The sequence below is a fragment of the Dermochelys coriacea genome, chromosome 8, assembly GCF_009764565.3.
Source record: "Dermochelys coriacea isolate rDerCor1 chromosome 8, rDerCor1.pri.v4, whole genome shotgun sequence".
Classification (NCBI taxonomy): Eukaryota; Metazoa; Chordata; order Testudines; family Dermochelyidae; genus Dermochelys; species Dermochelys coriacea.
In genome coordinates this window covers 38812157-38827114 of record NC_050075.1, presented here as the reverse complement: position 1 = coordinate 38827114, position 14958 = coordinate 38812157, and the positions used below count along the sequence as shown (strand labels likewise).

General features: G+C 45.0%; 1 protein-coding gene across 3 annotated transcripts in view; it reads left to right on the top strand.

Annotated features, from left to right (window-relative positions):
- Positions 1-14631, top strand: part of HDAC3 (histone deacetylase 3) — a 30792-nt gene extending 16161 nt beyond the window's left edge. For 2 of the 3 annotated variants that reach the window (XM_038413029.2, XM_038413031.2), the window contains 12 exons: positions 1772-1853; positions 2268-2324; positions 2420-2475; positions 4449-4582; positions 4894-4974; positions 5057-5130; positions 5374-5438; positions 6009-6098; positions 6292-6350; positions 8336-8415; positions 12828-12985; positions 13322-14631. In XM_038413029.2, coding sequence (XP_038268957.1) covers positions 1772-1853; positions 2268-2324; positions 2420-2475; positions 4449-4582; positions 4894-4974; positions 5057-5130; positions 5374-5438; positions 6009-6098; positions 6292-6350; positions 8336-8415; positions 12828-12985; positions 13322-13391 — 1006 coding nt within the window. In that variant the 3' untranslated portion in view covers positions 13392-14631. Of the gene's footprint in view, positions 1-1771; positions 1854-2267; positions 2325-2419; positions 2489-4448; positions 4583-4893; positions 4975-5056; positions 5131-5373; positions 5439-6008; positions 6099-6291; positions 6351-8335; positions 8416-12827; positions 12986-13321 lie in introns of those variants that run through there. The other variant, XM_043491160.1, reaches the window with a different exon arrangement.
- Positions 14632-14958: the final 327 nt, after the last annotated feature.

Here is a 14958-nt window from a genome sequence, read left to right as displayed (position 1 = left end):
TGATAGAGATCTTGTAGGTGTTTGTCTCTGTCTGAGGGGTTGGAGCAAATGCGGTTATATCGTAGCGCTTGGCTGTAGACAATGGATCGAGTGGTATGATCTGGATGAAAGCTAGAGGCATGTAGGTAGGAATAGCGGTCAGTAGGTTTCCGATATAGGGTGGTGTTTATGTGACCATCGCTTATTAGCACCGTAGTGTCCAGGAAGTGGATCTCTTGTGTGGACTGGTCCAGGCTGAGGTTGATGGTGGGATGGAAATTGTTGAAATCATGGTGGAATTCCTCAAGAGCTTCTTTTCCATGGGTCCAGATGATGAAGATGTCATCAATGTAGCGCAAGTAGAGTAGGGGCATTAGGGAACGAGAGCTGAGGAAGCGTTGTTCTAAGTCAGCCATAAAAATGTTGGCATACTGTGGGGCCATGCGGGTACCCATCGCAGTGCCGCTGATGTGAAGGTATACATTGTCACCAAATGTGAAATAGTTATGGGTCAGGACAAAGTCACAAAGTTCTGCCACCAGGTTAGCCGTGACAGTATCGGGGATACTGTTCCTGACGGCTTGTAGTCCATCTTTGTGTGGAATGTTGGTGTAGAGGGCTTCTACATCCATAGTGGCTAGGATGGTGTTTTTAGGAAGATCACCAATGGACTGTAGTGGTATTTCTCCCTCCCACCCCACCCCCCACTGTTCCTCTGATATTCTTGTTAACTGCTGGAATTAGCCTACCTGCTTGTCACCATGAAAGGTTTTCCTCCTTTCCCCCCCCTGCTGTTGGTGATGGCTTATCTTAAGTGATCACTCTCCTTACAGTGTGTATGATAAACCCATTGTTTCATGTTCTCTGTGTGTGTGTATATAAATCTCTCCTCTGTTTTTTCCACCAAATGCATCCGATGAAGTGAACTGTAGCTCACGAAAGCTTATGCTCTAATAAATTTGTTAGTCTCTAAGGTGCCACAAGTACTCCTTTTCTTTTTGCGAATACAGACTAACACGGCTGCTACTCTGAAACTTCTGGTAGATTGTGTGTACACATTGATATGTTATGACTTGCACTTGTTAATGTGTGCATGCTGTGAGTCACTGAGAGTGAGTAAAGGAGTTCTTCTGCCATAGCAATCCTACTGGCAAGAGTGGGATTGCATGGTGGAGATGAGACATACTTTGTTACTCTGAGCAAGTGCATTGTCGTTCATGGATACAATTTATTGCTCACAGCAGTGTGTGCACTAGGTAGGTGAATGACTGGGGAGCATCTACAAACTAACAGACTACAACCCCATGGGAAGATGGTATGTGAGCAGATCTCTTGGACAGCCGTGTTCCATGTTATCATTGTTTTGTTGTGAAGTCCTGTCATCTCCCTTGCACAGAATGCTTTGTGTTTTCTCTCTCCAGGACCTGTCCCCATATACACATCAGCATGGTAGAGGGAAGGATTTAGTCTGTATGTTTCCCATTCTCCAGGTCTGGAGTATATGATGAACAAGATTGTTCCAGACTAACTTGAAAGTTTCTTGTAATTATTATCAAATCCACCAAGTTTTCCATAGAGTTTGCAAAGGATGGTGTAATGTTGCCTATTGTCGTGTAGTCTGTAGTGAACAGGGTCAGAATGACCCCAAATTAACATTTCTCTAGCAGGGACTGCATTTTGATATTATTTGTCCAATGGTCACTGAGAGTTTTGTTCTGATCTCAATCCTGGAGACATGTATCTGAGGTTGGGAGGTTCTATTCTGTTTGAACTTTGTGTTCTCTTTTTGCAGTCCAGTGTTCCCAGGCCTTTTTGAATTTTGCTCTCGCTATACTGGGGCCTCACTGCAGGGAGCAACGCAACTGAACAACAAGGTACCTCTGAGCTGATATGCTTGTCCTCTTTGAACACTGACATGCCAACTGGCTGCTGTGGGGGATGGAGTCCCTAAAATAACCTATACCACATATGCTTACTGTACAAACACCAACTCGGTGTCACCTGGCTGTTAATTTGTGGGGGAATCTCTTGGATTCCTCCTGCCCCCACACTGACTGATTGCAAACACTGATTTAGTACAGCTTAAGTAGCTTGACTGGATGACAGATAGCGGGACATCTGAAGGTACTGGATGGGTGGGGAGAAAGGGGAAAAAATAATTATTGTGATCCACAACATGGGGGCAGGGCTGATGTCCATACTGACATGCAGGGTTGGGCTTGGGCTTGGGCTTGGGTTTGTTGCTGTCTTGCTCTTATCTTTGAGCTAATCTGCTTTTCCTTTCTTAGATCTGTGATATTGCAATAAACTGGGCTGGAGGCCTGCATCATGCCAAGAAGTTTGAGGTAATGACACAAGTCTAAGTATTTCTGTCTCTCACTCAAAGTTGGGCTCATTGCTGCTCTTCTTTTGACTTCATTTTATTTTCTTTGCACTGCAGGCTTCTGGGTTTTGTTACGTCAATGACATAGTTATCGGCATTCTGGAGCTGCTCAAGTAAGGACTCGGTGTGAGTGCAGCTGTGATACTGTTCTGGATTAGAAGTGATGCTCTGGGAGGGTAATGCTGTGTGATGTGGTCGTAATAGGATCCCCTCTGCTGATAGAGGGTTCTTCCCTTCTTGTTGTTCTTAATTTCAGTTGTGCCTTAGACATAGCTGATCATTGGATGCCCTGGACAGTCTCTATTTCAGGTGTCTTCTATAGCCTTACAGCTGTTCAGATGTGTCCCTGGCATGGTTCTGCTCTTACGTCTCCAGCCTCTGTCTCTACTGGTAGCTTTGCTTCTCTGCCAAGACCCTGCCATTGCAGAGTCCCAAACGCTCAGTTTTTGACTTACTATCCTGTTCTCATCCTCAGGAGCAGGAATAGTTCTCAGTTAAGGCACAGGACTGAGAATAAGGGTAGCTGGTGCTAGCTTTGTTGATTGTTTTCTCAGTTTACCATCTGTGAAATATTTTTCTATTTCACCGGGCCCTTGTGAGGCTTAATGTGTGTATAGTTCTTGCCATTGTTAAGCCCTTTGTGATAAATGCAAAGTGTTGCTCTTTGGAAGGAAAAATTTGAACTACATGAGAATCTTTCTGGATTCTGAATTTAACTGTATTGGCTCAGGAAAGGGAGCTGGACATCACTGGAGACAGCATCACTGGACCTCCGCTTTGGTCAAAAAAGTAATTATGGTCCAAAAAAAAGATCTAAACTCATAAGGAATGGGATGGAGAATTCTAGAAAGGCATTCTAATATTTTGTGGATTAATCAAGGTTTGCCACCTCTAAATGTTACTGCATTACTAGTCACCTCATCTCAAATAGGGTGTTGGCTCCGTTGAGGGTTATGTCCCCTCTCTTTTTAACATTAGTTAACATTTACAGTGGGGACTTATATGTTTTGATGCTTTAAATGACCTCTCCTTATCTGACCTCTGCCTGATGGACCCAGTAAATTTATTGCCCAGTAAGTTTAATCTCTCCTGCATTCCCCTGAATGTCCACTTGACAAGAGAATACTTCTCAAGCCCATCTGCATCTCCTTTCTCTCCCCTGCATTCAGACCTCCGTTCTCAGTAACTTTGGCTTCAGCCTTCACTCAGCTTGCCTTTTTCCACATTCCCTGTCTCTGCAATGCTGCCTGATGCTATGTATGCAATAGTGCCCCTGGGCACTATGTCCTTCTGCCCACCGTGGCTGGGATCCACGTTCAGGTGTCCATCTGGATGACTGCACTTCGTTCCCCGATCTCAAGTCCTGGCTTTCCAGACTCCAGCACTGGAGAGTGATGATGCCAGCGCTGTGGCACATACAGGGAAGAACAAGTGCTTCCATCTTCAAATTACTTTACTCCCCATTCATTTCAGGAGCATTTAAAAATTGCTCTAATTTTTAAAGATGAACTAGATTGTAAATTCTTCAGGGCAAAGACTTTTGTACATAAAGTGCTTTCTAAACTTCTCTGACTATACAAGTCAGTCAATTCATGGACTTGCACTACCCAGCCTCATTGCAGGTTCCTCTCGCTTTGTGTGTTCAGCAGTGGCCTCCTCCCTGACCCTTTGTATAATCTTGCTTCTGCCAGTGTAAGAACCTTCTCTGCAGCCTTTGCCATCTAAACGAGCCCTCTGCATCTCTCTCTTTCATGTGCTTTCCGTTGTGTCTCTAGTCTACTCTTCAAACCTGTTGTTCCTTGTTTGTGCCTCTTAATTTCTCTCTCTCCAAATATAACAGACGAATATTTTAAGGTATTGTTTGTATGGTAAATGCTCTACGCAAATATTACTTTATGGTCTAATGACAGAGATATTGTCCAGAGACCTTAAGGGGACCAGATGGGGTTGCTGAGCTGGAAGGCCTCTGACACAATACAGGCTTGTGTAATGGGGGGTGGATTTTAGGAAGCCATAGCAAAGTGGTTGCTGTAGTTGGGATGGCATCAGTGGACTATAATGCGCCTTTGTCTCCTGTTTCTGGCAGGTATCACCCACGTGTTCTCTACATTGACATTGATATTCATCACGGAGATGGTGTTCAGGAGGCCTTTTACTTGACAGACCGTGTCATGACAGTATCTTTTCACAAATATGGGAACTACTTCTTCCCTGGTACAGGTACAGAATCTTCACTGCCCCAATGAAATGCAGATTTCAGGCCCTAATCACTGCTGTTACATAGTAGTGTGAGGTTCTGGGGCTCTGGTTTCAGAGAGAGATGATTGAAGAAAGGAGTTCTGGAGAGTGGGAAGAGGCTGGGTGAAGGATATGGTCCCGTGGTAGTTTGCAGAGTAGGTGGAAAGGATCTTCATACCGTGATTGGGTCCGTTGGCAGAAGTTTTGATTTGCTGTTGTCTGTACTGCCCACACCTATGAAGTTTCAGAGCTGATCCTTGTGTACTGTGACTCTGCCTCCTTTCCTCTGCCAGGTGACATGTACGAGGTTGGGGCAGAGAGTGGCCGCTATTACTGCCTCAATGTGCCACTGCGAGATGGCATTGATGACCAAAGTAAGTGGAATGCTTTCTCTGCCCCCCGATGTCCCTGTTTGCCCTCTTGAGCCATGATGACAATCTGCCTTTCTCTCTGAAGGTTATAAACACCTCTTCCAGCCAGTCATTAACCAGGTGGTGGACTACTACCAGCCCACATGCATAGTGCTGCAGGTAGGAGAGTGGGTCTGTGTACGTATTTTGCAGAGGGTATGGATAGGAGCTATGCACTCTCCAGTACGTGCATCTGTGGCTCCCTGGGGAAATATGGACAGATGGGTGATGGCTGGCTGGAATGCTGCTTGTGGCTCTGTGGTAGATGGGTATATCTGTGGGGTGCTGATGGCTTGTTAGGATGTGCATTTGGAGAGTAATGCTTCTTAGCCAGGACTCGGCTGTTCTCTTTCTCTTCTCTAGTGCGGTGCTGACTCCCTGGGTTGTGACCGTCTGGGTTGCTTTAACCTCAGTATAAGAGGACATGGGTAAGTTCAGCAGGGGTGTGGATGGAGCATTTAAAGGACCATAATTGCAGTCTGTGAAAGAATGCATTGGGTCCTTCAGTGCAAGACTTGAGCTCAACGAGAGCAATCTAGTTCCCTGTGTGACAGGAGGCTCTCCTCAGAAGAGCAAATAAGGGGTAAGATTCTGCAGAAGCAGATTCCCCAGACTAGATTTGGGATCTCGCAACATTTCTTCCGGCAATGCTCTGCCAGGATGCATGAATAACAAAGCTCAGATTTCTCTCAAGCCATGAGAACAGCTCCCATCAGGGCAAGGTTTGGGTTTCACTGATGGGAGCCTGAACTCTGTGTATCATACAGTTAGGTAAATGCATCTGATGAAGTGAGCTGTAGCTCACGAAAGCTTATGCTCTAATAAATTTGTTAGTCTTTAAGGTGCCACAAGTACTCCTTTTCTTTTTGCGAATACAGACTAACACGGCTGCTACTATAAACAGTTAGGTATGTTACTGGGTTGAGCGTGGTGCTACATTGATGAGCTTAGATCAGCTGCTAACAGTCACAGGTTCCCCTTCTGCTTTGGGTTTTTAGGGAGTGTGTGGAGTATGTAAAGAGTTTCAACATCCCCCTTCTGGTGCTGGGAGGAGGTGGCTATACCGTTCGTAATGTGGCACGATGCTGGTGAGTATTTCACATGCTTGTTGAAGAATGTCCTATTTGTTGCAGATGGCGTGAGGGTTATCAACGCTTGTGCTCCTGAGGACCTTTATTCAGTGTAACTGGCTCTGAGTTTCAGGCAGACTGCCAGTAAGTACTGTGTAATGGGGGAAAAGTTGATCTTTTCTGGACTGAGTGTAATGTTCTGTGTTTTTAGGACCTATGAAACGTCGCTGCTTGTGGATGAAGCAATTAGTGAGGAACTCCCATATAGTGGTGAGTCAGCATCATCTTGTTACAGATTACCAAGTTGTGCCAATATTTAAATAGGGTAAGTGGGATGACCTGGGTAAGTATAGGCCTGTCAGTCTGACATCTATCCACACACACACACACCCCCCTAAATATTTCCATGTTTAAATATGACTAGATAATACTACAGTAAATGAAACAATTTCATGACTCTGGCTCTTTTGGGTAATACTGATTGCTAATTTGGCTCCTGAACCAGAGGCCTGATTATCACTGTTCTAATCATATATATATTATTTCTCACGTCAAAATGACTGACCAAGTATTTACTGTATCAACTAAAATTGATTGATAACATAGTAAAAGCATCTGGATTGGTTAATAATTATATTACACAGCATTTTAAAGAGCCCACTTGCAGCTTGTGAGCCTCAGTCTGAGTATCATTGGATTAGAAAGATATGAAATCAACAACATAAGATACATTAAATGAAATAAAAACTGGCTAACTGACAGGTCTCAATTACAAATGGGGAATCATCATTGAATGATTGTGTTTCCAGTGAGGTCCCACAGGAATCTGTTCTTCGCTCTATGCTATTTAATATTTTTATCAATTACTTGGGAAAAAAACATAAAATCATTAATGATAAATTTTGGAGATGACACACACAAATTGGGGGAGTGGTAAATAATGAAAAGGATGAGGTCACTGTTATAGAGCTCTCTGGATCGTGTGGAAAGCTGGGTGCAAGAAAGCACTATGCATTTTAATATGACTAAATGTAAATGTATACATCTAGGAACAAAGAATATAGGCCATACTTTCAGGATGTGGGACTCTATCCTGGGAAGCAGTGACTCTGGAAAAGATTTGGGAGTGGTGGTGGATAATCAACTGAACACGAGCTCCCAGTGCAATGCTGTGGCCAAAAGGATTAAAGTGATTCTTGGATGCCTAAACGGGAATCTTGAATAACTGTAGAGAGGTTATTTTATCTCTGTATTTGGCACTGGTGTAATGGCTGCTGGAATCCTGTATCCAGTTCTGGTGTTCACAGTTCAAGAAGAAGGTTGATAAATTGGAGAGTGTTCAGAGCTACAAGAATGACTAAAAGGATTAGAAAACCCGCCTTATAGTGCTAGACTCAAAGAGCTCAATCTATTTATTTTAACAAAGAGAAGGTTAAGGGATGACTTGATTACAGTCTATAAATACCTGCAGGGTACCTTCAGATATTTGATAATGGGCTCTTCAGTCTAGCAGTGAAAGGTATAACATGATCCAGTGGCTGGAAGTTGAAATGAGACAAATTCAGATTGGAAATAAGGTATAATTTTTTAACAGTGACAGTAATTAACCATTAGAACAAGTTGCCAGAGTTGTGGTTGATTCTCCTTCACTGACAATTTTTATATCAAGATTGAATGCTTTTCTAAAAGATCTGCTTTAGGAATTATTTTAGGAAAGTCTCTGACCTGTGTTGTTATAGAGCAGGTCAGACTAGTTGATCACAATGGTTCCTTTTAGCCTTGGAATAAATTAATCTGAGTTTCCCCACACTCTCCATAAATTTAGCTAATGTGCCTCGATGTTCTAATGCTTCAGGGACGTTAGCTGGATTCCACACTCTACGTTAATGAATGTTAACCAGAGTGGGGCTGAAGCAGTAGTATCTTCTGATCCTAACCCATGTGTTCTAGATCTTTCTTGCTTCCTACTGTACACATCCCCCATCTGTGATGGGCCTCACTGGGCAGACATATCTGCATTACAGTATCATGTGTTCTAAATTCCTCACACAAATGTTCCTGTTGCTTTCTCTTTTCTTTCTGGCAGCGTACCTCTCATGATGATGGAGTTGGCTCTCACTGTGCTCTTGATGGTATGGTGACAGCTAGCATGGTGTAGGGTAGGCTGTTACCATCTCTGCAGAACAGTGTTTCAGAAAAACTAGTTTCAAACTCCCCTCACCCTGAGCTTTAACTCTTTACTGGTTCCCTCACAGAATACTTTGAGTACTTTGCTCCAGACTTCACCCTCCACCCAGATGTCAGTACAAGAATTGAGAACCAGAACTCTAGACAGGTGAGTGGCTCTGGCCTTGTCCTGGACACTCTACTCTGCATCACCCAACATAGCTATCTGATGTAGTCTGAAAAGAAAAGGTATCTGCTTGATGCTAGATCCTGTGAAACCAGGTGGAGTTCAGCCAGTAGCTCACCCAGGAAAAACTTGTCAGGGCAGGGCAACAAGAGGCTTTCTTGCTCATCACAGTGTTGGACAACATGCTTTCTTCTTCGCAGCCACAGGCGCCGGCTTCTAATTTTCCCCATCCCCCACTACGTCCCTTCCTCCAAGCCCTCACCCTGCCTCTTCCCACCCCTACTCCACCCTCGCCCCACCTCTTCTCTGTCTCTTTCAGCCCCTCCCCTGAGCACGCCCCATCCCCGCTCCTCCCTCTCCCTTCTAGCGCCTCCTGCACACCCAGCTGTGCTGCGGCATGCAGGAGGCAGTGGGAAGGAGGGGGAGGAGTTGATCGCTGGGGGCTGGCAGTGAGGGAGGGAAGCTTGGCTGCCAGTGGGTACTAAGCACCTGCTAATTTTTCTCTGGGAGCTGGCACCTATGTTTGCAGCCCCACAGCATCTTTGAGATGTAGGGAACTCTCCAAAGATACTTCATATTTGAGAAACTTGAAGGTCCTCATACAATTTCCTTTCCACTTCTGAAGCCCCTGCCCTTAATCTTAGGCTTGGTCCTACGTCGGACTTACGTCTATATAACTAGGTCGCTCACCAATGCAGTTACACCGACCTAACTCCCAGTGTAGACTAGTGCTAATTGACAGGAGAAGTCTCCCATTGACATAGCTACTGCCTCTCAGGGAGGTGGATAACCCTTATGGCAGTAGTTCTCAACCTTTCCAGACTACAGTACCCCTTTCAGGAGTCTGATTTGTCTTGCGTACCCCAAGTTTCACCTCACTTAAACTCCTTGCTTAATACAGAACTCAAAATCAGACACACAAATACAGAAGTGTCACAAAAAGAAAAGGAAAAGGAGTACTTGTGGCACCTTAAAGACTAACAAATTTATTTTTATAAATTTATTTTATTTTTATCTTTAAGGTGCCACAAGTACTCCTTTTCTTTTTGCGAATACAGACTAACACGGCTGCTACTCTGAAAAAAGAAAAGGAGTACTTGTGGCACCTTAGAGACTAACACATTTTTTAGAGCATAAGCTTTTGTGAGCTACAGCTCACTTCATCGGATGCATTTGGTGGAAAAAACAGAGGGGAGATTTATATACACACAGAAAACATGAAACAATGGGTTTATCATACACACTGTAAGGAGAGTGATCACTTAAGATGAGCCATCACCAGCAGCAGGGGGGGGAAAGCAGGAAAACCTTTCATGGTGACAAGCAAGGCAGGCTAATTCCAGCAGTTAACAAGAATATCTGAGGAACAGTGGGGGGTGGGGTGGGGGGGAGAAATAACATGGGGAAATAGTTTTACTTTGTGTAATGACTCATCCATTCCCAGTCTCTATTCAAGCCTAAATTAATTGTATCCAGTTTGCAAATTAATTCCAATTCAGCAGTCTCTCGTTGGAGTCTGTTTTTGAAGCTTATTTGTTGAAGGATAGCCACTCTTAGGTCTGTAATCGAGTGACCAGAGAGATTGAAGTGTTCTCCAACTGGTTTTTGAATGTTGTAATTCTTGACGTCTGATTTGTGTCCATTCATTCTTTTATGTAGAGACTGTCCAGTTTGGCCAATGTACATGGCAGAGGGGCATTGCTGGCACATGATGGCATATATCACATTGGTAGATGCGCAGGTGAATGAGCCTCTGATAGTGTGGCTAATGTGATTAGGCCCTATGATGGTATCCCCTGAATAGATATGTGGACAGAGTTGGCAACGGGCTTTGTTGCCAGAAGAGTACCCAGAAGTCACCTACTACAGGACAGGCCCAACAAAGAAAATAACAGAACGCCACTAGCCATCACCTTCAGCCCCCAACTAAAACCTCTCCAATGCATCATCAAGGATCTACAACCTATCCTGAAGGACGACTCATCACTCTCACAGATCTTGGGAGACAGGCCAGTCCTTGCTTACAGACAGCCCCCCAGTCTGAAGCAAATACTCACCAGCAACCACACAACAGAACCACTAACCCAGGAACCTATCCTTGCAACAAAGCCCGATGCCAACTCTGTCCACATATCTATTCAGGGGATACCATCATAGGGCCTAATCACATCAGCCACACTATCAGAGGCTCGTTCACCTGCGCATCTACCAATGTGATATATGCCATCATGTGCCAGCAATGCCCCTCTGCCATGTACATTGGCCAAACTGGACAGTCTCTACATAAAAGAATAAATGGACACAAATCAGACGTCAAGAATTAGAACATTCAAAAACCAGTTGGAGAACACTTCAATCTCTCTGGTCACTCGATTACAGACCTAAGAGTGGCTATACTTCAACAAAAAAGCTTCAAAAACAGACTCCAACGAGAGACTGCTGAATTGGAATTAATTTGCAAACTGGATACAATTAACTTAGGCTTGAATAGAGACTGGGAATGGATGAGTCATTACACAAAGTAAAACTATTTCCCCATGTTATTTCTCCCCCCCACCCCACCCCCCACTGTTCCTCAGATATTCTTGTTAACTGCTGGAATTAGCCTGCCTTGCTTGTCACCATGAAAGGTTTTCCTCCTTTTCCCCCCCCCACTGCTGGTGATGGCTTATCTTAAGTGATCACTCTCCTTACAGTGTGTATGATAAACCCATTGTTTCATGTTTTCTGTGTGTGGATATAAATCTCCCCTCTGTTTTTTTCCATCAAATGCATCCGATGAAGTGAGCTGTAGCTCACAAACGCTTATGCTCTAAAAAATGTGTTAGTCTCTAAGGTGCCACAAGTACTCCTTTTCTTTTTGTGACACTTATGTATTTGTGTGTCTGATTTTGAGTTCTGTATTAAGCAAGGAGTTTAAGTGAGGTGAAACTTGGGGTACGCAAGACAAATCAGACTCCTGAAAGGGGTACTGTAGTCTGGAAAGGTTGAGAACTACTGCCATAAGGATTATCCACCTCTCTGAGAGGCAGTAGCTATGTCAATGGGAGACTTCTCCTGTCAATTAGCACTAGTCTACCCTGGGAGTTAGGTCGGTGTAACTGTATTGCTGAGCGACCTAGTTATATAGACGTAAGTCCGACGTAGGACCAAGCCTAAGATTAAGGGCAGGGGCTTCAGAAGTGGAAAGGAAATTGTAAGAGGACCTTCAAGTTTCTCAAATATGAAGTATCTTTGGAGAGTTCCCTACATCTCAAAGATGCTGTGGGGCTGCAAACATAGGTGTCAGCTCCCAGAGAAAAATTAGCAGGTGCTTAGTACCCACTGGCAGCCAAGCTTCCCTCCCTCACTGCCAGCCCCCAGCGATCAACTCCTCCCCCTCCTTCCCACTGCCTCCTGCATGCCGCAGCACAGCTGGGTGTGCAGGAGGCGCTAGAAGGGAGAGGGAGGAGCGGGGATGGGGCGTGCTCAGGGGAGGGGCTGAAAGAGACAGAGAAGAGGTGGGGCGAGGGTGGAGTAGGGGTGGGAAGAGGCAGGGTGAGGGCTTGGAGGAAGGGACGTAGTGGGGGATGGGGAAAATTAGAAGCCGGCGCCTGTGGCTGCGAAGAAGAAAGCATGTTGTCCAACACTGTGATGAGCAAGAAAGCCTCTTGTTGCCCTGCCCTGACAAGTTTTTCCTGGGTGAGCTACTGGCTGAACTCCACCTGGTTTCACAGGATCTAGCATCAAGCAGATACCTTTTCTTTTCAGACTACATCACATAGCTATGTATGGATATTCTGGATAGTCTGTATTCACATAGCTATGAATACAGACTAACACGGCTGCTACTATGAGAAATGTCACAGTACATTCTTACTGAAAATTTTTTTTACTTTCTCATTTTACCATATAATTATAACTAAATCAATTGGAATATAAATATTGTACTTACATTTCAGTGTATAGTATTTAGAGCAGTATAAGCAAGTCATTGTATGGAATTTTAGTTTTTACTGACTTCAGTTCATTTTATGTAGCCTTTTGTAAAACTAGACAAATATCTAGATGAGTTGACATGTACCTCTTGGAAGACCTCTGGAAGTCCCTAGGGGTACACGTACCCCTGGTTGAGAACCACTGACCTACGGCAATGGGAGAAGCCCTCCTATAAGCATAGATAATGTCTTTGCTGAAGCGCTACAGCAGCACAGCTGCATCCTTTTAAGTGTAGACAAGCCTTCAGTGCCTGTGTTGAGTATATTATGCTCTATGCTACAGTTTAAAGCAATTTGCACTGATGGCATTTGCTTGGCCTTAGGGCATGCATGGTACAGGCAGGTGTTAATGCCAGCAATTGTGGTACTGTCTCTTCAATCTGGCTAAGCTGATCTGCTCCTTCTGTTCCTAACCAGTACTTGGATCAAATCAGACAGACAATATTTGAGAATCTGAAAATGCTGAACCATGCCCCCAGTGTCCAGATCCATGATGTTCCTTCTGACCTGCTCAGTTATGACCGTGTGGACGAGCCTGATCCAGAAGAGAGAGGCTCTGAGGAGAACTACAACAGGTACTGCACCTCTGGTTCTTGTTCTGATGAGCTGGGAAAGGGGCTCCTCTCTTATGTTCATCCCATCCCAGTGAGGGGAGATATGGTGGGGACTGTCCACATCCCAGAGTAGATATTGCATCCCTTTTGATTCTCTGGTTCCTATCCAGAGAAACTTCTCTACTAGCATGTGGTTACATGCCTCAGAGGACATATCCCATGTCTGCTAGGCCAGGAGATGTGTCCTTCCCTCCCTCTTTCTAGCAACATATTCTTATCCCTTTGTCTAGACAAACTCTGCTCTTCTGAAAATGCTGGAAAAGGCTGCCTGTCCTTATGTTCTTGTCTGTCTTTTAGGCCTGAGGCTTCTAATGAGTTCTATGATGGTGACCACGATAATGATAAAGAAAGTGATGTCGAGATCTGAGGGCTGAGTTGTTGGACTCTGAACTGTGGGGTGGTCGCTATTAAAACATTGGTGCTTGGTGGAGATGACTGGGATACACGTAAGCCAGTAAAAGGTCTCTTCTTGGACCTTCCCTTTATATTTGATGCATGTGGCAGCAGGAGCAGCACTGCCGGGGCAGGCTGGCTATCTGTGGAGTCATAGAGCAGTGAAACCTATTCCTTACCTTCTCCAATCCCTCAGGGCTCTGACTCTCACCATTAGGGCAAATGGAAATTCATGTGACACTTGGATCCACACCATGGTCTCTGTGCTGCTGCCATACAACCAGTTTCAGAGCCCAGTCTGCAGTGGCTTCTCCAGCTCCTCTCAGTACAGCTCAGGCTCCAGCCAGAGAGATGGGAGTCAGTGCTGTGGTGCCTAGAATCTCCCTGTCCCCTTCATCAGCACCACTCAGTGTGTCCTTGTCCCTCTGCTCAGGCAAAAGATCTGAAGTCCTCTGAAACCTGCAGTGAGGTTCACTTTCTGCCAGCTTTTCCAGCCATCCTAAGTTCCTGTATTTGGAGAAACCCAGTAAAGAGGCAAGATCAGTTCTGGGGTTGAGACTTGGGCAAGGGGTGAGACTGGGCAGTTCTGGGTCCAACCTGGTAGAGCAGGGAGGGGAGAATATATTCAGAGTGTAGCCTTTGTCTTACTCTGGAGTAGCTTCGTTCTTGGTCTGCTGACAAGAACCACAGCTATTTGCCATATTTGGTTTTGTCCCAAGCTCCCTATCTAGATTTTTCCCTGAGACTCAAATTACTTTGGAGCAGAGGGTGCAGGGGTTGGTTGCAGGGGGCTGTGCCATACCTGGTGTGGTGCATTCCCACTTCTGTTGTAACCTTCAGACACCTTCTCCTCCCCTAGCCCAGGCCCTTTTATACATCGATAGAGAATTTGGGGTGAATCACATACCCTGAATGGAAGGCCTTTCCCCTCACTGACAATCTGGAAGAATTCATTCTGTTCTGTGGTGAGGGAAGTGGCGCCTGAAGCTGAAAAGATGAGCTTTTCTACCCCTACCACAGTGTAGGGACCTTTCTCCTAGGGAGTACCCTCAATCCCGAATGCTCGGTCTGAGCCTGGGGGCTCGTGCTGTCTGTGTTTGGAGAATTTTGTCTTAGCTGGGGAAATGGAATGGGCATCAGCCTCCTGCTCTCTGTTCTTTTCTGTTTGTTTTACCAATGTTTTTAAACAATAAACCAAGATGGTATTTTTCGTATGTGATTTGCTGTTTTGTCTGAAAAGCTTATGCATGGTTTGCTTCTGTGCATGCCTCTGAGTGAAAGCACCAAAGGCTTCTAGTTAGTGCCCTCTGTGCAGATGAACTGACGACCTTGCAGGGAGCAACAAGCCTTTGCTCTTACGGGCATGTTTGGAGAAGGCATTTACAATTAATGGTCCTTTCTAGCCACAACCTCCTTGAGTCTCTGCACCTTGCTATGTGTCCCACCCTTATTTCCCTAACCCTAGCACCCAAGGCTGAGTTCCCCATTACTGGGTCTCTAACTATCCTCCACGACTGCCCCCCATGGTGATTGGGCCCCTC